This window comes from Oncorhynchus mykiss, chromosome 3 (assembly GCF_057628025.1).
Source record: "Oncorhynchus mykiss isolate SJ-2025 chromosome 3, ASM5762802v1, whole genome shotgun sequence".
Classification (NCBI taxonomy): Eukaryota; Metazoa; Chordata; class Actinopteri; order Salmoniformes; family Salmonidae; genus Oncorhynchus; species Oncorhynchus mykiss.
The window spans coordinates 89,965,313-89,989,002 of record NC_143024.1 but is presented as its reverse complement, the minus strand read 5'-3'; the positions used below and the strand labels follow the sequence as shown (position 1 = coordinate 89,989,002).

Genomic DNA, 23,690 nt, shown 5'->3' with positions numbered 1-23,690 from the left:
ATACACATTTTGTCGATCTTATATCGAATATTATATCTGCCGTTTCCATTAAGCCTAAAGCCTAAAGGTTTTTTCCGACATCGACTAAACTTGGTTCAATGGAAACCTGCCCGGGCTTCTTCTGTATTTATATCACTCAGCTTGGTTTCGCTTCCCCGCAATTCTCCGCCCTTTCAGAAAGTACACAATAAACTCTCAAGATCGGCCTGAAGCAAATATAGCGAACATTTCAGTGTCGCTGGACTACACAGAACATCTCTCGGGCAACATGCAATCTACGGTGTTTACTATCTTGTTTGTCAAACTATTATGCTTAACTTTACATGGAATGACAGGTCAGTATTTCTCTTTCGACTTCACCACATCATAGTCTACCAACGTGCTGTCAATCGATTGGCTTTGACTGTAGATGAATGTTTTAAACCATTCAATATCACGACTGGTTTACGAACTTTTTGTTGTTGATATTTCGTGATAATTTCAGTCTTTTATAGGCTACATTTATTTAGCACTTATACATTCCATAATCTACTTTTACTGTCACTAGTGGGAACCAATGGAAACACGTCGCATTTTGGTCTCTGTTAGATTGACATACTGATGATGTAGGCTAAATATATGCATACACATTGGTTTAAGGTTTTACCCACATACCATATGTGGTCAAGAGTGTTCATCTCGAGGAAGTGCAATGGGCTTAATTTCTCTCTAAATGTTTTTTTTTTTAACTCTTAAAATCGTCCAAGACACATAAAATACAATTTTCCCCATCTGACTCAATACCCGTGTTTATCTAAAGCCTGTAATCCCCCTGAATGATGTGTATTTGTCAGTATGTTCAACTGTGTATAACTGTGCTTTTACAGCAGTGTTAGCTGAACTTCCAAGTCCCAGTAACATCAGAATTACCTCCATCAACATGGGACTAGTGTTGGAGTGGGATCCCCCTCAGAACCACACGGGAAACCTCACCTACAGATCAGAATACAAGGGGTAATATGAACAGAACCAAACAACACAACCAAGTGAGGGTGAACATTTAAATATGGCACACTTCCTGCTTATGGGTGCTGGGAAAGAGGAGAAATGACACACCCACAAGTTGTCGTCCCCAGAAGAATCTGTGTCATACACCCTCACACACACACCCTCACACACACACACACACACACACACACACACACACACACACACACACACACACACACCCTCACACACACACCCTCACACACACACACACACACACACACACACACACACACACATCAACATACACTCACTATATCTATAAGGAATAGGTGCAACTATTTCACTTTTTTTTTTTTTTTACACAATTACTTGTCAGAACTTGTTTCAGACATACAAACAGCGTACAAACAAACAGCGTACATACACTGAACAAACAAACAGCTTACAAACACTGGTAACAATAGTCTTTTTTTGTTTGTTTTTATACCATTATTTAACTAGGCAAGTCAGTTAAGAACAAATTCTTATTTTCAATGACAGCCTAGGAACAGTGGGTTAACTGCCTTGTTCAGGGGCAGAACGACAGATTTGTACCTTGTCAGCTCGGGGATTCGTTCTTGCAACCTTTCGGTTACTAGTCCAACGCTCTAACCACTAGGCTACCTGCTGGTTACTAGTCCAACGCTCTAACCACTAGGCTACCTGCTGGTTACTAGTCCAACGCTCTAACCACTAGGCTACCTGCTGGTTACTAGTCCAACGCTCTAACCACTAGGCTACCTGCTGGTTACTAGTCCAACGCTCTAACCACTAGGCTACCTGCTGGTTACTAGTCCAACGCTCTAACCACTAGGCTACCTGCTGGTTACTAGTCCAACGCTCTAACCACTAGGCTACCTGCTGGTTACTAGTCCAACGCTCTAACCACTAGGCTACCTGCTGGTTTCTAGTCCAACGCTCTAACCACTAGGCTACCTGCTGGTTACTAGTCCAACGCTCTAACCACTAGGCTACCTGCTGGTTACTAGTCCAACGCTCTAACCACTAGGCTACCTGCTGGTTACTAGTTCAACGCTCTAACCACTAGGCTACCTGCTGGTTACTAGTCCAACGCTCTAACCACTAGGCTACCTGCTGGTTACTAGTCCAACGCTCTAACCACTAGGCTACCTGCTGGTTACTAGTCCAACGCTCTAACCACTAGGCTACCTGCTGGTTACTAGTCCAACGCTCTAACCACTAGGCTACCTGCTGGTTACTAGTCCAACGCTCTAACCACTAGGCTACCTGCTGGTTACTAGTCCAACGCTCTAACCACTAGGCTACCTGCTGGTTACTAGTCCAACGCTCTAACCACTAGGCTACCTGCTGGTCACTAGTCCAACGCTCTAACCACTAGGCTACCTGCTGGTTACTAGTCCAACGCTCTAACCACTAGGCTACCTGCTGGTTACTAGTCCAACGCTCTAACCACTAGGCTACCTGCTGGTTACTAGTCCAATGCTCTAACCACTAGGCTACCTGCTGGTTACTAGTCCAACGCTCTAACCACTAGGCTACCTGCTGGTTACTAGTCCAACGCTCTAACCACTAGGCTACCTGCTGGTTACTAGTCCAACGCTCTAACCACTACGCTACCTGCTGGTTACTAGTCAAACGCTCTAACCACTAGGCTACCTGCTGGTTACTAGTCCAACGTTCTAACCACTAGGCTACCTGCTGGTTACTAGTCCAACGCTCTAACCACTAGGCTACCTGCTGGTTACTAGTCCAACGCTCTAACCACTAGGCTACCTGCTGGTTACTAGTCCAACGCTCTAACCACTAGGCTACCTGCTGGTTACTAGTCCAACGCTCTAACCACTAGGCTATCTGCTGGTTACTAGTCCAACGCTCTAACCACTAGGCTACCTGCTGGTTACTAGTCCAACGCTCTAACCACTAGGCTACCTGCTGGTTACTAGTCCAACGCTCTAACCACTAGGCTACCTGCTGGTTACTAGTCCAACGCTCTAACCACTAGGCTACCTGCTGGTTACTAGTCCAACGCTCTAACCACTAGGCTGCCTGCTGGTCACTAGTCCAACGCTCTAACCACTAGGCTACCTGCTGGTCACTAGTCCAACGCTCTAACCACTAGGCTACCGTGCCGTCTACCGCAATAAAAATACAGGGCTGTCTTGTTTTGAACACAGGAAGAGCATCAGGAACAGCTACCAGGTTGTATGTTTGGACACAACTGCCCTATGCTGTGACTTCACCAGACATCTAAACAAATTTGGAGTGTACACTTTCCAAGTGAGGGCAGAACGAGAGGGAGAGACATCTCACTGGGTGGAGACTAAGGAGTTTGTCATGGATGAACACAGTGAGTTCCTAGTTACCCATCTGTAACTTCAATCTACATAAGGATTTCATAACACATTCATAACCTATACCTAAGACATACATGGGCATTTCATAGTATTTTTTTTTTTTTTTGCAGTGCACTAGAGATGGGTATGAAATTTGTAATAACAGGTACTGTTAAACCAGAGGTCAGGGCAAAGCAGAGTGTTATCATTACAGACTGGAGCCTGACAGCTTTTGCTCTTTAATGGACTATGGTGATCTGCTAGCAGGTGCCATGTCATTTCTTTACCCCTGAGAGGTCGCCACTTCCTTTAGGTCACTTTCTTCCCCATGTCTCTCGGTCTCTCTCCACAGCCACTTTAGGCCCTCCCAGTGTGACTCTAGTCTCCAGTGGTGCGAACATTGAAGTGAGCATCGAAGACCCAGTGCTCAGGATCTCTGAGTTTAAAGAGATCTACAATCATGCAACCTTTAACGTCGCCTACTGGAAGGAGGGCCAGGAGAAGAAGGTATGGTGGCCATTTTACTTTCCATCTGGGATTATACATTTGGAGTGTAATGTCCACTGCCTACAACCAGGGGATCTGAGGAATGGCGAAACAAAGTAAAGCAGTTTGCCTGACCTTTCACATCTGATGTCATATTGACAGTAACCAATAAGGAGTATGAGATGCAGGTTTAGGGTCTGAGCACATAAACTACTTTCCATCTGCCAATGGTGAACTTGATAACCGTAGGGGTGATCATCTGGTGACACATTGAGTACGGTTACATGCACACAATGATGGGACTATTGTAGATAGATTAATATATAATGGGATTATTGTAGATAGATTAATATATAATGGGATTATTGTAGATAGATTAATATATAATGGGATTATTGTAGATAGATTAATATATAATGGGATTATTGTAGATAGATTAATATATAATGGGATTATTGTAGATAGATTAATATATAATGGGATTATTGTAGATAGATTAATATATAATGGGATTATTGTAGATAGATTAATATATAATGGGATTATTGTAGATAGATTAATATATAATGGGATTATTGTAGATAGATTAATATATAATGGGATTATTGTAGATAGTTGAATATATAATGGGATTATTGTAGATAGATTAATATATAATGGGATTATTGTAGATAGTTGAATATATAATGGGATTATTGTAGATAGATTAATATATAATGGGATTATTGTAGATAGATTAATATATAATGGGATTATTGTAGATAGTTGAATATATAATGGGATTATTGTAGATAGATTAATATATAATGGGATTATTGTAGATAGATTAATATATAATGGGATTATTGTAGATAGATTAATATATAATGGGATTATTGTAGATAGATTAATATATAATGGGATTATTGTAGATAGTTGAATATATAATGGGATTATTGTAGATAGTTGAATATATAATGGGATTATTGTAGATAGTTGAATATATAATGGGATTATTGTAGATAGTTGAATATATAATGGGATTATTGTAGATAGATTAATATATAATGGGATTATTGTAGATAGTTGAATATATAATGGGATTATTGTAGATAGATTAATATATAATGGGATTATTGTAGATAGTTGAATATATAATGGGATTATTGTAGATAGTTGAATATATAATGGGATTATTGTAGATAGTTGAATATATAATGGGATTATTGTAGATAGATTAATATATAATGGGATTATTGTAGATAGTTGAATATATAATGGGATTATTGTAGATAGTTGAATATATAATGGGATTATTGTAGATAGATTAATATATAATGGGATTATTGTAGATAGTTGAATATATCATGGGATTATTGTAGATAGATTAATATATAATGGGATTATTGTAGATAGTTGAATATATAATGGGATTATTGTAGATAGATTAATATATAATGGGATTATTGTAGATAGTTGAATATATAATGGGATTATTGTAGATAGATTAATATATAATGGGATTATTGTAGATAGTTGAATATATAATGGGATTATTGTAGATAGATTAATATATAATGGGATTATTGTAGATAGTTGAATATATAATGGGATTATTGTAGATAGTTGAATATATAATGGGATTATTGTAGATAGATTAATATAATAGTTTGATATTAAAACGTTTACATGCTTTGCAAGAAGGAACGATTTCCCTAATAATCCTCTTTTAACATGGATACATCTGAAATCAGACTACCGGATGGCACTCTGATAAATGCAGAAAATCGGCAATCAAAAATAATATTATACCACAGCAATCGTGTTTATTTTTGGGAAGTATATTTGAGTTTGGACGTATAAAGTTTGGCTAACGCTTTTCATTTTAAATGGGGGTCCTTATTAGTGGTCCTTATTACAGTGGTCCTTATTAGTGGTCCTTATTACAGTGGTCCTTATCAGTGGTCCTTATTACAGTGGTCCTTATTAGTGGTCCTTATTACAGTGGTCCTTATTACAGTGGTCCTTATTAGTGGTCCTTATTACAGTGGTCCTTATTACAGTGGTCCTTATTACAGTGGTCCTTATTAGTGGTCCTTATTACAGTGGTCCTTATTACAGTGGTCCTTATTAGTGGTCCTTATTACAGTGGTCCTTATTAGTGGTCCTTATTACAGTGGTCCTTATTAGTGGTCCTTATTACAGTGGTCCTTATTAGTGGTCCTTATTACAGTGGTCCTTATTAGTGGTCCTTATTACAGTGGTCCTTATTAGTGGTCCTTATTACAGTGGTCCTTATTAGTGGTCCTTATTAGTGGTCCTTATTACAGTGGTCCTTATTAGTGGTCCTTATTACAGTGGTCCTTATTACAGTGGTCCTTATTACAGTGGTCCTTATTACAGTGGTCCTTATTAGTGGTCCTTATTACAGTGGTCCTTATTACAGTGGTCCTTATTAGTGGTCCTTATTACAGTGGTCCTTATTAGTGGTCCTTATTACAGTGGTCCTTATTAGTGGTCCTTATTACAGTGGTCCTTATTACAGTGGTCCTTATTACAGTGGTCCTTATTCGTGGTTCTTATTACAGTGTGTGTAATTACCCTTTAACGAGTATTGTAATTCACTGTAACAGCCACATGGCAGTAATTGTGGTCTGTTAATTAGAAAAAAAGGTGTAACAATGAATGCTTGTTTTCCATGCTTGTGATAAAAGGGCAGGTTGCCCAATACATTCGCCAACTTAGTGTTTAGTTTCTTATCAGCTGTGATAAAAGGGCAGGTTGCCCAATACATTCGCCAACTTAGTGTTTAGTTTCTTATCAGCTGTGATAAAAGGGCAGGTTGCCCAATACATTCGCCAACTTAGTGTTTCGTTTCTTATCAGCTGTGATAAAAGGGCAGGTTGCCCAATACATTCGCCAACTTAGTGTTTCGTTTCTTATCAGCTGTGATAAAAGGGCAGGTTGCCCAATACATTCGCCAACTTAGTGTTTCGTTTCTTATCAGCTGTGATAAAAGGGCAGGTTGCCCAATACATTCGCCAACTTAGTGTTTCGTTTGTTATCAGCTGTGATAAAAGGGCAGGTTGCCCAATACATTCGCCAACTTAGTGTTTCGTTTGTTATCAGCTGTGATAAAAGGGCAGGTTGCCCAATACATTCGCCAACTTAGTGTTTAGTTTCTTATCAGCTGTGATAAAAGGGCAGGTTGCCCAATACATTCGCCAACTTAGTGTTTAGTTTCTTATCAGCTGTGATAAAAGGGCAGGTTGCCCAATACATTCGCCAACTTAGTGTTTCGTTTCTTATCAGCTGTGATAAAAGGGCAGGTTGCCCAATACATTCGCCAACTTAGTGTTTCGTTTCTTATCAGCTGTGATAAAAGGGCAGGTTGCCCAATACATTCGCCAACTTAGTGTTTCGTTTCTTATCAGCTGTGATAAAAGGGCAGGTTGCCCAATACATTCGCCAACTTAGTGTTTAGTTTCTTATCAGCTGTGATAAAAGGGCAGGTTGCCCAATACATTCGCCAACTTAGTGTTTCGTTTCTTATCAGCTGTGATAAAAGGGCAGGTTGCCCAATACATTCGCCAACTTAGTGTTTAGTTTCTTATCAGCTGTGATAAAAGGGCAGGTTGCCCAATACATTCGCCAACTTAGTGTTTAGTTTCTTATCAGCTGTGATAAAAGGGCAGGTTGCCCAATACATTCGCCAACTTAGTGTTTCGTTTCTTATCAGCTGTGATAAAAGGGCAGGTTGCCCAATACATTCGCCAACTTAGTGTTTCGTTTCTTATCAGCTGTGATAAAAGGGCAGGTTGCCCAATACATTCGCCAACTTAGTGTTTCGTTTCTTATCAGCTGTGATAAAAGGGCAGGTTGCCCAATACATTCGCCAACTTAGTGTTTAGTTTCTTATCAGCTGTGATAAAAGGGCAGGTTGCCCAATACATCCGCCAACTTAGTGTTTAGTTTCTTATCAGCTGTGATAAAAGGGCAGGTTGCCCAATACATTCGCCAACTTAGTGTTTCGTTTCTTATCAGCTGTGATAAAAGGGCAGGTTGCCCAATACATTCGCCAACTTAGTGTTTCGTTTGTTATCAGCTGTGATAAAAGGGCAGGTTGCCCAATACATTCGCCAACTTAGTGTTTAGTTTCTTATCAGCTGTGATAAAAGGGCAGGTTGCCCAATACATTCGCCAACTTAGTGTTTCGTTTCTTATCGGCTGTGATAAAAGGGCAGGTTGCCCAATACATTCGCCAACTTAGTGTTTCGTTTGTTATCAGCTGTGATAAAAGGGCAGGTTGCCCAATACACTCGCCAACTTAGTGTTTCGTTTCTTATCAGCTGTGATAAAAGGGCAGGTTGCCCACAACATTCGCCAACTTAGTGTTTTGTTTCTTATCAGCTGCGTACAGTTACAACTGTCACAAAGGTTGTGACCCCTCGTCGGGTGCGCTGGGTGTCCCAATAGATTTTTTTATTCAATAGGCTCTGATTACTTAGCCATGAAAGTGCACTGTTGTTATTATATCTCCACTCAAAATAAAGTATACCAATCTGGGTTAACTTGGTCATCCCAGATGAGGATAAATACCCTGTTTCAAAGGATACTACATTTAAATGTTTGCCTAAGTACAATGTAATTACTAGGAGTTACACAGGATGTAGATAGTTCAAATGAAGTGTATCTTGAGGTGTACTTACTTGTAACTAATGTAATGTAACTAACTACAGTACATGATCCATACGGACAATCTGGCCCTCATTTTAAAGCTTCCGGAAGTTTAATTCCAGAATTCACTTAATTTCTGTACCTTGTTGTGAAGTGAAACTTCCGGAAGCTTTAAAATGAGGGCCGCTCAAGATAAACTTCATTTTAACTAGCTACAGCCTGTGTAAAACCTTTAGTAATTACATTGTACTTGGGCAAAACATTAAATGTACTATGCGTATTAGATCCCAGTCAGTGAGATTGCCCTACTGATCTGTTTTTGCCAGCTCAACCAAGTTAACTTTATTTTGGGGTCAAGTGCTAGCAACAACACTGAGTGAAGACACAGAACAGTGCACATTGAAGGGTAAGTAATTAGAGCCTATTGAGCATAGGCTCCCTCACAGTGCAGTATCACCGCAGTACACTGCAGTATAAAGGCAGTTATAGTGCAGTACGCTCCAAAATGAATAAATCACTTTTTTTTACTGCAGTACTTTTGCAGTGTTACTGCAGTTGTTCTGCAATTAATGTGTTTCAAAATACCACAGTTTAACTGCAGTTATTGCACTTTTACTGCAGTTTCTCAGGCATCCAGCACACCGACGAGGGGTCACAACCTTTGTGACAGTTCTAACTGTACGATTCTGAGAAGAAACACAACACATTTCCTTGGCGAATGTGGTGGCACACCGACGAGGGGTCACAACCTTTGTGACAGTTGTAGCTTGTATGCAGCTGATAAGAAGCGAAAACACACAAAGTTGGTGAATTTAGTGGGAAACCTGCCCATTTTGAAACAAGCATGGTAACAACCATTCATTGTTACACCTCCTGTAATTACATACTGCAACTACTACTGGTAGTTGTTACTGTTAACTATAATAGTTGTTACAGTGTAAATGCATGGTTGATTGCGGTGTAGTAAAGATCCTTTCAAAGGAAGTGTTACCGAAGTTTGTACTACTGTATGTGAAAGCTACTTCTGAGACACACATACATTCAGTTGTTCCCGAACTCACTTAAATCGCCCTGAGGGAGGACGGCTCGGCTGGTGCTAGCCCACGCGCAGATCAATTACACTGCTGGATCGCCGATTTACGTGTCCTAATCATTTTAAAAGATGGCTCAGAAAAAAACAGATGTTTTAATCGGCGCATGCTAACTTTAATTTTGACCGTACGCCCGATTTTTTTAAGATAATCAGAGTAAGGTGTTTACATGACTATTGCATAATGTGCCGGCTGCCAATCAGTTTAATATGAAAGAATTACAATGTGTGTAAAACAGACTCATTGCGTGGCGCTCACTGCTTCCTCACTGCTCCTCTATCACCCCCTGCAGGTCACACGGATGAATGGCATCCAACTGCATGAAGTGGTGTTGGAGCTGGAGCAATGGACCAGGTACTGTTTTCAGGTCTGGGTGGTAACCGAAAGGTTCTTCAAACAAAGCCAGCCCAGCAACGTTACGTGTGAGAGCACCGCTAAGGGTGAGCGCCGTCTCTCTCTCTCTCTCTTGTCCTCCCCTTTTTTTTTTTACATCTGTAAAAAACACAAATTATGAGTATTAGATTGTTGCCTTCAATGATTCTCCGAGTACAAGTCTACTCTTGCTCAACTCAATTCTTCGTCCCCCGGTGTCCACTTTCCCCAACCCCAAACCGTCTGCAGCCAAGGACAGGCCCTGGGTGATGGCCCTGGGGATGTTTGTGGTGATGGCTGTGTCTGTGCCCCTGGTGGTTCTAGCATTCTGGCACTGCTACAGGGTGGTCCGCTTCCTCAGACCCAAGGTCAAGCTGCCTGGACATTTCACAGTGGTCAGTATGGCGCATGATCATTGTGTTTTAATGAATAATAATACACTGTGTGTTTCTTTGTGTGTAGTAACTGTATCATTTGTTATTTTGCGCACCCATAAATGACATGTTCATGCTGCTGTTTAAGGGGGGGGGGGACTGTCAATGAGGCTCTGTCTTTGGCTGAGTTCCATGTAATCAGTGTGTCCTGTTATATCTTGGCATAATGATGAATGGTTTTAGTCTAATCTCTTGTGGACAGACTGCTTAAACATAAATGTGCATCTGTTCTGCCAGTGTAATCGATGTGAAACGGCTAGCCAGTTAGCGGTGGTGCGCGCTAATAGCATTTCAACCGGTGAAGTCACTCGCTCTGAGACCTTAAAAGTAGTTGTTCCCCTTGCTCTGCAAGTGCTGTCGCGGCGTTTGTGGCGCGATGGGTAACGATGCTTCCGTGGGTGTCAGTTGTCTATGTGTGCAGAGGGTGCGAGCCCGGGTTGGGGCGAGGGGACGGATGAAAGTTAAACTGTTACACCAGTCACATTCTGTTAAAAGTCCCCAAAGTGCACACATCCCTGGGCCGCTCGTCTTTTCAGATCGCTGCAGCTAGCGACTGGAACGAGCTGCAACAAACACTCAAACTGGACAGTTTTATCTCAATCTCCTCATTCAAAGACTTAATCATGGACACTCTTACTGACAGTTGTGGCTGCTTTGTGTGATGTATTGTTGTCTCTACCTTCTTGCCCTTTGCGCTGTTGTCTGTGCCCAACAATGTTTGTACTCTGTGTTGTTGCTACCATGTTGTTGTCATGTGTTGCTGCCATGCCATGTTGTTGTCTTTAGGTCTCTCTTTATGAAGTGTAGCTCTGTTGTCGTGATGTGTGTTTTGTTCTATATTTAATCCCACCCCCCGTCCCCACAGGAGGCCTTTTGTCTTATGGTAGGCCGTCATTGTAAATAAGAATTGTTCTTAATTGACTTGCCTCGTTAAATAAATAAAATATGACCAAATTTCACAAGGTTTTTGGTTAATTGAGATTAGTTTGAAAGACCTTTAAAGAGATTACTTTGAAAGGCCTTTAAGGCGTCCTCATGCTTCCCATCCGAAACAGTTCAGAACAGTTCGTGCATATATTATGACAACATCTTGTGACTTTTTCATTCGGTTTAGTCTTCGTCAAGAGTTGTTGTTTTTTTTGGCTCTTTCTAAATGAATGTTAGATTTCTTGAGTTATATTAGATTCATTTGGTCTATTAATTCTAGAATTCTATTTAGATAGACAAACAGTACTATTGGTGTTTTTGTTCCAATTTTTTAAGTGAATATCTTTTAATTAAGGGAGTATGCGAGCACACTAATTCGGTTTTCAAGCTGATGCCTTTAGTGTGACCAAAGTCTCCTCTCCCCTCCCCTCTCCTCCCCATGCAGTACCTGTTGGATCCTCAGTGCTCCTCCATCCTGGCCTTGCAGAGCAACCCCCAGCCTGATGAGGTGTACCATGAGGTCAGCATCATGCCTGGGGGGACAGAGACAGAGAGAGAGAGCGCCCTCTGGTGGACAGAACATAAAGCACATAACCAGACTGACTGACAATGCAAAAGAAAGGCAGTGTTCGAGAGCGTCAACACCGCGACTGACAGGCCGATCTATAAATAATATTAAGTTGTTGTTTATGATGCAAGGTGATTGGTTGATCAGTCAGTCTCGACTCGCCTTTAATGTTGGCTGCACCCAATCACAAAGATCTTGAAGTGGATGGGGAAAATATGGGTGAAAGACTGACGTGAGGAAGAAACGAAGACATCAATGGATGGCAGAGAAGAGGACGTATCTCTTAGTGAGAAATAATAGTCTAACTGACATCAGGGATTTAGTTATTTATTCATCCCTGTGATGAAATTCTAAGAGAGATAATTTAGTGTAATGCAGGTGTCATCTACTAGATTCAGCTGCAGGCCTGATTTTTTATCTCTTGGGGGTTCGGGAAAAAATAATTACAAATAATTTGTGATCGTATGCAAATTAGCCGCAAGAACCCAAACAAATATATTTGACTGAAACAATCATTTCAGACCTTGCTTCCATTTGTATACGATCACATGTTTCTATGATGCCTAAAATCACTACGAGCTGATTTCCTGCTGTTAAAAATAAAATAAAAATTTGACTGAGAACTTGGGGGGGCGAATATAACCACTGCCAGTTAGGGAACCCTGGTGTAATGTGTATGATAATGATCAATAATGCCTTTTATTCATTATTGGCCTTGGTACACTGGCATTTTATGATATGAGTATAGGGCAATTGAATGGTGACCCACTATTCCACCAGAGAGAGTTCTCCTTATGAGCTGACTGATACGACACACTCCAAATATTTTTATGGAAAATGGCATTTTTGTATTTAGCTTGTGACACAGCAGTCATGACATCATCATGACATCATCAAGACATCATCAGCAATGGGTCTACAATGGATTCGGAAAGTATTCAGCCCCCTTGACTTTTTCCTCATTTTGTTGCATTACAGCCTTATTCTAAAATTGATTAAAAATATATATTTAAAAAATCCTCATCAATCTACACACTTTGTATTTGTATTTCATACTAGGGATCCCCATTAGCTGCTGCCAAGACAGCAGCTACTCTTCCTGGGGTTTATTATCAGCAGCTACTCTTCCTGGGGTTTATTATGGATCCCCATTAGCTGCTGCCAAGACAGCAGCTACTCTTCCTGGGGTTTATTATGGATCCCCATTAGTTCCTGCCAAGACAGCAGCTACTCTTCCTGGGGTTTATTATCAGCAGCTACTCTTCCTGGGGTTTATTATGGATCCCCATTAGCTGCTGCCAAGACAGCAGCTACTCTTCCTGGGGTTTATTATGGATCCCCATTAGTTCCTGCCAAGACAGCAGCTACTCTTCCTGGGGTTTATTATGGATCCCCATTAGTTCCTGCCAAGACAGCAGCTACTCTTCCTGGGGTTTATCATGGATCCCCATTAGCTGCTGCCAAGACAGCAGCTACTCTTCCTGGGGTTTATTATGGATCCCCATTAGTTCCTGCCAAGACAGCAGCTACTCTTCCTGGGGTTTATTATGGATCCCCATTAGTTCCTGCCAAGACAGCAGCTACTCTTCCTGGGGTTTATTATGGATCCCCATTAGCTGCTGCCAAGACAGCAGCTACTCTTCCTGGGGTTTATTATGGATCCCCATTAGTTCCTGCCAAGACAGCAGCTACTCTTCCTGGGGTTTATTATGGATCCCCATTAGTTCCTGCCAAGACAGCAGCTACTCTTCCTGGGGTTTATTATGGATCCCCATTAGTTCCTGCCAAGACAGCAGCTACTCTTCCTGGGGTTTATTATGGATCCCCATTAGTTCCTGCCAAGACAGCAGCTACTCTTCCTGGGGTTTATTATGGATCCCCATTAGTTCCTGCCAAGACAGCAGCTACTCTTCCTGGGGTTTATCATGGATCCCCATTAGTTCCTGCCAAGACAGCAGCTACTCTTCCTGGGGTTTATTATGGGTCCCCATTAGCTGCTGCCAAGACAGCAGCTACTCTTCCTGGGGTTTATTATGGATCCCCATTAGTTCCTGCCAAGACAGCAGCTACTCTTCCTGGGGTTTATTATGGATCCCCATTAGTTCCTGCCAAGACAGCAGCTACTCTTCCTGGGGTTTATTATGGATCCCCATTAGTTCCTGCCAAGACAGCAGCTACTCTTCCTGGGGTTTATTATGGATCCCCATTAGTTCCTGCCAAGACAGCAGCTACTCTTCCTGGGGTTTATTATGGATCCCCATTAGTTCCTGCCAAGACAGCAGCTACTCTTCCTGGGGTTTATTATGGATCCCCATTAGTTCCTGCCAAGACAGCAGCTACTCTTCCTGGGGTTTATTATGGATCCCCATTAGTTCCTGCCAAGACAGCAGCTACTCTTCCTGGGGTTTATTATGGATCCCCATTAGTTCCTACCAAGACAGCAGCTACTCTTCCTGGGGTTTATTATGGATCCCCATTAGTTCCTGCCAAGACAGCAGCTACTCTTCCTGGGGTTTATCATGGATCCCCATTAGTTCCTGCCAAGACAGCAGCTACTCTTCCTGGGGTTTACTATGGATCCCCATTAGTTCCTGCCAAGACAGCAGCTACTCTTCCTGGGGTTTATTATGGATCCCCATTAGTTCCTGCCAAGACAGCAGCTACTCTTCCTGGGGTTTATTATGGATCCCCATTAGTTCCTGCCAAGACAGCAGCTACTCTTCCTGGGGTTTATTATGGATCCCCATTAGTTTCTGCCAAGACAGCAGCTACTCTTCCTGGGGTTTATTATGGATCCCCATTAGTTCCTGCCAAGGCAGCAGCTACTCTTCCTGGGGTTTATTATGGATCCCATTTAGTTCCTGCCAAGACAGTAGCTACTCTTCCTGGGGTTTATTATGGATCCCCATTAGTTCCTACCAAGACAGCAGCTACTCTTCCTGGGGTTTATTATGAATCCCCATTAGTTCCTGTCAAGACAGCAGCTACTCATCCTGGGGTTTATTATGGATCCCCATTAGTTCCTGCCAAGACAGTAGCTACTCTTCCTGGGGTTTATTATGGATCCTCATTAGTTCCTGTCAAGGCAGCAGCTACTCTTCCTGGGGTTTATTATGCATCCTCATTAATTCCTGTCAAGGCAGCAGCTACTCTTCCTAGGATCCAAACACACCAAAACACCCACATTACATATAATACAACAGATAAAACAGTGAACTGTGTTTGTACTGAATGAACTAAAGATAAAACAGGACATCATATAACGTCCCTACACCACCACATGTCCACAACACAACATGTTCAATACCACCATACAACAATGTGTGCGTACTGTTTACATGTGTCTGTACCTTCTGTGTCTCTTCACAGTCCCCGTTGTTCCGTAAAGGTGTATTTTTACCTGCTTTTTAAATCTGACTCTACTGTTTGCATCAGTTATCAGATGTGGAATAGTGTTCCATGTAGTCATGGCTCAATGTAGTACTGTGTGCCTCCTGTAGTCTGTTCTGGATTTGGGGACTGTGAAGAGACCTCTGGTGGCATGTCTTGTGTGGTATGCATGGGTGTCCGAGCTGTGTGCTAGTGTTTTAGACAGCTCGGTACATTCAGCTTGTCAACACCTCTTACAAGAACAAGTAATGATGAAGTCCATCTGTCTTCCACTTTCAGCCAAGAGAGATTGACATGCGTATTATTAATATTAGCTCTCTGTGTACATTTAAGTGCCAGCCGTGCTGCCCTGTTCTGAGCCAATTGCAATTTTCCCAAGTCCCTCTTTCTGGCACCTGACCACACTACTGCACAGTTGCCTAGGTGCTACAAAACTAGGGCCTGTAGGACCTGCCTTGTTGATAGTGCTGTTAAGAAGGCAGAGCAGAGCTTTATTATGGACAGACTTATCCCCATCTTAGTTACTGTTGTATCAATATGTTTTGACCATGACAGTTTACAATCCAGAGTTACTCCAAGCAATTTAGTCACCTCAACTTGCTCAATTTTCACATTATTCATTACGAGACGTAGTTTAGTGAATGATTTGTCCCAAATACAACTCTTTTAGTTTTGGAAATATTTAGGACTAACTTATTCCTTGCTACCCATCCCGAAACTAACTGCAGCTCTTTGTTAAGTGTTGCAGTCATTTCAGTCACTGTAGTAGCTGACATGTATAGTGTTGAGTCATCCGCATACATAGACACACTGGCTTTACTCAAAGTCAGTGGCATGTCGTTAGTAAAGATTGAAAAAGTAAGGGGCCTAAACAGCTACCCTGGGGAATTCCTGATTCTACCTGGATTATGTTGGAGAGCATTCCATTAAAGAACACCGTCTGTGTTATTTTAGACAGGTAACTCTTTATCCACATTATAGCAGGGGGTGTAAAGCCATAACACAAGTTTTTCCAGCAGCAGACTATGATCGATAATGTCAAAAGCTGCACTGAAGTCTAACAAGACAGCCCCCACAATCAGTTTATCATCAGTCATTTAAGTGCCGTGCTTGTTGAGTGTCCTTTCCTATAAGCCTATATAATTGAAAATTTGAAAATTTCAATAAGCATTTTTCTACTGCTGGCCATGCTTTCCACCTGGCTACTCCTACCCCTGTCAACAGCACTGCACCCCCAACAGCAACTCGCCCAAGCCTTCCCCATTTCTCCTTCTCCCAAATCCATTCAGCTGATGTTCTGAAAGAGCTGCAAAATCTGGACCCCTACAAATCAGCCGGGCTAGACAATCTGGACCCTTTCTTTCTAAAATTATCTGCCAAAATTGTTGCCACCCCTATTACTAGCCTGTTCAACCTCTCTTTCGTGTCGTCTGAGATTCCCAAAGATTGGAAAGCAGCTGCGGTCATCCCCCTCTTCAAAGGGGGGGACACTCTTGACCCAAACTGCTACAGACCTATATCTATCCTACCATGCCTTTCTAAGGTCTTCGAAAGCCAAGTCAACAAACAGATTACCGACCATTTTGAATCTCACCATACCTTCTCTGCTATGCAATCTGGTTTCAGAGCTGGTCATGGGTGCACCTCAGCCACGCTCAAGGTCCTAAACGATATCTTAACCGCCATCGATAAGAAACATTATTGTGCAGCCGTATTCATTGATCTGGCCAAGGCTTTCGACTCTGTCAATCACCACATCCTCATCGGCAGACTCAACAGCCTTGGTTTCTCAAATGATTGCCTCGCCTGGTTCACCAACTACTTCTCTGATAGAGTTCAGTGTGTCAAATCGGAGGGTCTGTTGTCCGGACCTCTGGCAGTCTCTATGGGGGTGCCACAGGGTTCAATTCTTGGACCGACTCTCTTCTCTGTATACATCAATGAGGTCGCTCTTGCTGCTGGTGAGTCTCTGATCCACCTCTACGCAGACGACACCATTCTGTATACTTCCGGCCCTTCTTTGGACACTGTGTTAACAACCCTCCAGGCAAGCTTCAATGCCATACAACTCTCCTTCCGTGGCCTCCAATTGCTCTTAAATACAAGTAAAACTAAATGCATGCTCTTCAACCGATCGCTACCTGCACCTACCCGCCTGTCCAACATCACTACTCTGGACGGCTCTGACTTAGAATACGTGGACAACTACAAATACTTAGGTGTCTGGTTAGACTGTAAACTCTCCTTCCAGACCCATATCAAACATCTCCAATCCAAAGTTAAATCTAGAATTGGCTTCCTATTTCGCAACAAAGCATCCTTCACTCATGCTGCCAAACATACCCTTGTAAAACTGACCATCCTACCAATCCTCGACTTTGGCGATGTAATTTACAAAATAGCCTCCAATACCCTACTCAACAAATTGGATGCAGTCTATCACAGTGCAATCCGTTTTGTCACCAAAGCCCCATATACTACCCACCATTGCGACCTGTACGCTCTCGTTGGCTGGCCCTCGCTTCATACTCGTCGCCAAACCCACTGGCTCCATGTCATCTACAAGACCCTGCTAGGTAAAGTCCCCCCTTATCTCAGCTCGCTGGTCACCATAGCATCTCCCACCTGTAGCACACGCTCCAGCAGGTATATCTCTCTAGTCACCCCCAAAACCAATTCTTTCTTTGGCCGCCTCCCTTTCCAGTTCTCTGCTGCCAATGACTGGAACGAACTACAAAAATCTCTGAAACTGGAAACACTTATCTCCCTCACTAGCTTTAAGCACCAACTGTCAGAGCAGCTCACAGATTACTGCACCTGTACATAGCCCTCCTATAATTTAGCCCTATCAACTACCTCTTTCCCAACTGTATTTAATTAATTTATTTATTTTGCTCCTTTGCACCCCATTATTTTTATTTCTACTTTGCACATTCTTCCATTGCAAAACGACCATTCCAGTGTTTTACTTGCTATATTGTATTTACCTTGCCACCAAGGCCTTTTTTGCCTTTACCTCCCTTCTCACCTCATTTGCTCACATTGTATATAGACTTGTTTATACTTTATTATTGACTGTATGTTTGTTTTACTCCATGTGTAACTCTGTGTTGTTGTATCTGTCGAACTGCTTTGCTTTATCTTGGCCAGGTCGCAATTGTAAATGAGAACTTGTTCTCAACTTGCCTACCTGGTTAAATAAAGGTAAAATAAATTTAAAAAAAAAAAATAAGCGTGTTGAAAGTCTGTTGTCAATTTGTTTACCGTGAAATAACATTGTATCTGGTAAAACACCATTTATTTCAGAAGTAAGGATTGGTAACAGGCTGAGTGGCTGGCTATTTGAGCTATTTGAGCTATTTGAGGATTTACTATTCTTGGGCAGCGGAATGACTTTAGCTTCCCTCCAGGCCTGAGGGCACATGCTCTCTAGTAGGCTTAAATTGAAGATGTGGCAATATCGTTCGCTATCATCCTCAGTAATTTTTCATCCAGATTGTCAGACCCCGGTGGCTTGTCATTCTTTTTTATTTAGTTTAGTCACATTTCTTAATTTGCAGTATGTTTACCAATCAGCTGTGCAGCCAGACTTATTTGCCATTCCTTTTTGCCTCGTCCCTCTCAACCATAACATTTATTCAATTCCTCATCCATCCAAGGAGATTGAACAGTTTTTAGTCATTTTCTTAATGGCTGTGTGCTTATTAGTAACTGGAATAGGTAGTTTCATAAACGTGTAAAGTGCAGCGTCTGGTGGCCCCTCATTACACACACCGGACCAACAAATATTCTTTACATCATCAACATGTGAATCACTACAAAACGTATATTGTATGACCTCTTAGACACTATATTAGGCCCAGCCTGTCCTCTTATACGCTATATTAGGCCCAGCCTTTGAAATGTTGGTTTTCCTAGATATGGGCTATTATTTTGTGATCACTACATCCTATGGATTTAGATCCTGCTTTAAAGAAAATATCTGCAGAATTAGTAAAGATGATTTCATTCCTGTGCTGTTTGTAAATACCCTGGTAGGTTGATTGACTGACAACCTGAACCAGGTTGTAGCCCACTGGTTACAGTTTGAAGTGTTTTCTTGAGTAGGCAGCTTGATAAGCCAGTCAATATTTAAAAATCGCCCATAAAATATACCTCTCTGTTGATATCACATACATTATCAAGCATTTCACACACATTATCCAGATCCTGACTGTTAGCACTTGGTGGTCTATAGCAGCTTCTCACAAGAATGGGCTTTAGGTGAGGCAGATGAACCTGTAGCCATATTACTTCAGCAGTATTTAACATTAGATTGTCTCTAAAGCTTTACAGGAAAGTGTTTCTGAATATAGATCGCAACACCACCCCTGTTAACATTTTTCTTTACAGTAGATGTTATAACCATGTATTGCTACCACTGTATCATCAAAGGTATTATCTAAGTGAGTTTCAGAGATAGTCAGAATATGAATGTCATGTGTTACAAGCAAGTTATTGACTTCATGGACCTTGTTTCTCAGGCTGCATATGTAAATATGGGCTATTTTTAGCACTCTTCTGGGTTGCTTAATTGGTTTTTTAATGCTTTACTGGGAAGCTTATCAGAGGTAGACTTACTCATGTTATTTACATTGGAACTGATAGTGCAGGGTGAGCTGCACAAAGTGGTCTTCCGTGATGGAGAAGCGATTGGTGTACACACACACACACCATTTTGATTGAGCTGTTGATGGGGGAGTATTGTGTGTATATATTTTAATATATAAAGCTGTCCCATAATGTATACTTTTGGTGACAGTACTGTTTTTCTTCCAGAATCGCTATGTAAATAAACACCCTGGAACAGAAGTACTGTTTCAGCTCTGCCATAATTTTATTTAATGGAGGTTAGGCTTTCTTTTTTTCAGTTTTGCCTTCTGGCCTGCTCTACATCTTCCTACAAGGGTACACCGCCTCGGTGTTAACTGTATAACTCTGGTTCATAGGCTCATGGATTACTGCATATAATAGCTGTAAGATAAGAGGAATTCAGGGCAATTAGGGAGACATAAATTAAGTTACTTACATTGTGTCTGCCAATGCCCCTAGGATAACCCATAATAACAAAGCGAAAACAGGGTTTTAGACATTTTTGCAAGTCTCTGAATGTCCTTGAGTGGCCCAGCCAGAGCCCGGACTTGAACCCGATCGAACATCTCTGGAGAGACCTGAAAATAGCTGTGCAGCAACGCTCCCCATCCAGCCTGACAGAGCTTGAGAGGATCTGCAGAGAAGAATGGGAGAAACTCCCCAAATACAGGTGTGCCAAGCTTGTAGCGTCTTACCCAAGAAGATTTGAGGCTGTATTCGCTGCCAAAGGTGCTTTAACAAAGTATTAAGTAAATGGTCTGAACACTTATGTAAAAAGTTACTTTATGAATTTGTACAAAATTCTACAAACCTGTTTTAGCTTTGTCATTATTGTGTAGATTGAGGGATTATTTTTAAATTCATTATAGAATAAGGCTGTAACGTAACAAAATGTGGAAAATGTTAAGTGGTCTGAATACTTGACGAATGCACTATATGCACGACCAATATTGCCTTTAGATTCACCTGTAACACTTGTTGAGTTGGGAATTATTTTAATCAAATGTCTAGTCACTGCTCAAGTATCGCAAAAGTACAAGTGGAACAAGCTATAACTGAATTTTTAGTTCAACTTTTTTTTTTTTTTTTTTCACCTTTATTTAACCAGGTAAGCTAGTTGAGAACAAGTTCTCATTTACAACTGCGACCTGGATAAGATAAAGCAAAGCAACACAAACAACAACACGGAGTTACACATGGAATAAACAAACGTACAGTCAAATAATATACAGTGTGTGCAAATGAGGTAGGATAAAGGGGGTGAGGCAATAAATAGGTCATAGTGGCAAAATTATTCCAGTATGGCAAATTAAACACTGGAGTGATAGATGTGCAGAAGATGAGTGTGCAAGTAGAGATACTGGGGTGCAAAGGAGGAAAATAAATAAATAACAATATGGTGATGAGGTAGTTGGATGGGCTATTTACAGATGGGCTATGTACAGGTGCAGTGATCTGTGAGCTGCTCTGACAGCTGGTGCTTAAAGCTAGTGAGGGAGATATGAGTCTCCAGCTTCAGTGATTTTTTTGCAGTTCGTTCCAGTCATTGGCAGCAGAGAACTGGAAGGAAAGGTGGCCGAAGGAGGAATTGGTTTTGGGGGTGACCAGTGAAATATACCTGCTGGAGCTCGTGCTACGGGTGGGTGCTGCTATGGTGACCAGTGAGCTGAGATAAGGCGGGGCTTTACCTAGCAAAGACCTATAGATGACCTGGAGCCAGTGGGTTTGTTGACGAATATGAAGCGAGGGCCAGCCAACGAGAGCATACAGGTCGCAGTGGTGGGTAGTATATGGGGCTTTGGTGACAAAACGGATGGCACTGTGATAGACTGCATCCAATTTGCAGAGTAGAGTGTTGGGGGCTATTCTGTAAATGACATCGCCGAAGTCAAGTATCGGTAGGATGGTCAGTTTTACCAGGGTATGTTTGGCAACGTGAGTGAAGGATGCTTTGTTGCGAAATAGAAAGCTGATTCTAGATTTAATTTTGGATTGGAGATGCTTAATATGAGTCTGGAAGGAGAGTTTACAGTCTAGCCAGACACCTTGGTATTTGTAGTTGTCCACATATTCTAAGTCAGAACTGTCCAGAGTAGTGATGCTGGATGGGTGGGTAGGTGTGGTCAGCGATCGGTTGAAGAGCATGCATTTAGTTTTGCTTTCATTTAAGAGCAGTTGGAGGCCACAGAAGGAGAGTTGTATGTAACGTGTTGATACAAAGAGGAAGGCTTGCCATGCAAATAGCATATCTTCATCCCTGAACTTGACAGCCTCTCTCCCCTCTATTTCCACAGGTCCTTCCAACCTGGACTCAGGGGTAGACGGAACATAGTAAACGTAAAGCTGTAACAATCAAATGAGTATCATATGTTACCACAGGTATGTATTCATTTGTGGATGCCCATTTCATATGTTACGAATTGCAATTTGTTTTGGCTAACGTTAGCTAAGCTAAGGGATAAGGTTAGGCGTTTGTTAGTGTTGGATTCAGGGTCTAGGTCTAGTGTTGGGTCTAGGAGCTACTTTAAACATCATAGTTGGGTTGGGGTTAGCTGCTTTATTGGCTAATGCACCATATGAAAGAGGATAGATGTTATAATTGTACTCTGAACAACATGTTGAAAGCGTTTATGTGAAAGCATATACAGTACTGAGTTACCTTAAGAGGATGTAGAGGTGTGGCAATGGAGGAGATGGGGAACAAAGTGAAAATGACATGACTTGGGAACGCCTCTCAGAACCTGGGGCTGGAAGGGTAAGACTGGGCGAAAGCATGAGGTTTTTTTAGGGTCTTCATTTTTGTGGAATCCAGCAGAAAAGTATAGAGTCAGGTGAAGAGAGAGTGAAAATCGTCATGATCTCAGACTTTGGTTTTCATGCATATATTAATATGCATTGCTTATCACGTTGTTAATACTGTTATGTTTTGTGTGTCTTTTTTTTGGTTTGTTTTCCAAGTCTTGTGCGATCACACTCTCTTAGGAACCAGAAGAAGAGAGTGGAGAAACACAAAAGCGTTCCAGCTGACATGGAACAAGACAGCAGGTTCAGCTGGAATGTCATTTTGCTGTGTGATGAGAGACGGAAATACAATTGTGTGCGGTGTGATCATAGAACAGAGGCCATCAGGCTCTACGCTTGTAAACCTCACGGCGAATGTTTATCATTGTTTGTTCATTTAAATATATATATATATATATATATATATATATATATATATTTTTGTGTTTTATTATCATTGTTTGTCCATTTATATGTAATTTCCAAGTTTATGTAAATTGAACATTAGGAAGCTATCTTTCCATAGGAGGGACTGTTGGATTTGAGGAAACTTTGAACAGTGTTATACGCATAAACATAGTGGATAAATGAGTGGAAGAGACTGGGTTTTATGTCAGAAGTTAATGGTTCTCTGTAGAAAGACAGAGTGGCTGTGGAATGTGCTGGGTGGACGGGAGGGAGTCAAGGGTGTGCAATAGGTGATACGGGTGGAAAGCTTTGGATTAGACGTCAAGGGGGTTGAAGTCAGGTCAGGTTACCTTAAGGGAGACAGTACGGTTTTATTACTCTATCACTTCGTCTTCCTGTCGAAACATAAGATGTAAGGATTAGAGGAGTACGTAGTTGAAGTCGTTGGATTCATTAAAACTTGTTTTTCCAAACACTCCACAAATGTCTTGTTAACAAACTATAGTTTTGGCAAGTCGGTTAGGACATCAACTTTGTGCATGACACAAGTAATTTTTCCAACAATTGTTTAGACATATTTTTTCACTTATAATTTACTGTATCACAATTCCACTTTTAAACA

At 41.5% G+C, this 23,690-nt stretch overlaps 1 protein-coding gene and 1 long non-coding RNA gene across 2 annotated transcripts; both read left to right on the top strand.

The window, feature by feature from the left end:
- The first annotated feature begins 223 nt into the window (after positions 1-223).
- Positions 224-12,879, top strand: crfb4 (cytokine receptor family member b4 precursor). Its single transcript, NM_001281378.1, is given in 7 exon segments — positions 224-335; positions 867-993; positions 3,165-3,337; positions 3,676-3,830; positions 9,849-9,996; positions 10,178-10,323; positions 11,735-12,879. Coding segments are annotated over 7 exon segments (978 nt in total). The 5' UTR covers positions 224-268; the 3' UTR covers positions 11,897-12,879.
- A 9,292-nt stretch (positions 12,880-22,171) lies between these two features.
- LOC149984719 (uncharacterized) lies at positions 22,172-23,040 on the top strand. Its single transcript, XR_016494880.1, has 2 exons — positions 22,172-22,258; positions 22,838-23,040. It is a non-coding gene; the product is annotated as an uncharacterized LOC149984719 (long non-coding RNA).
- Positions 23,041-23,690: the final 650 nt, after the last annotated feature.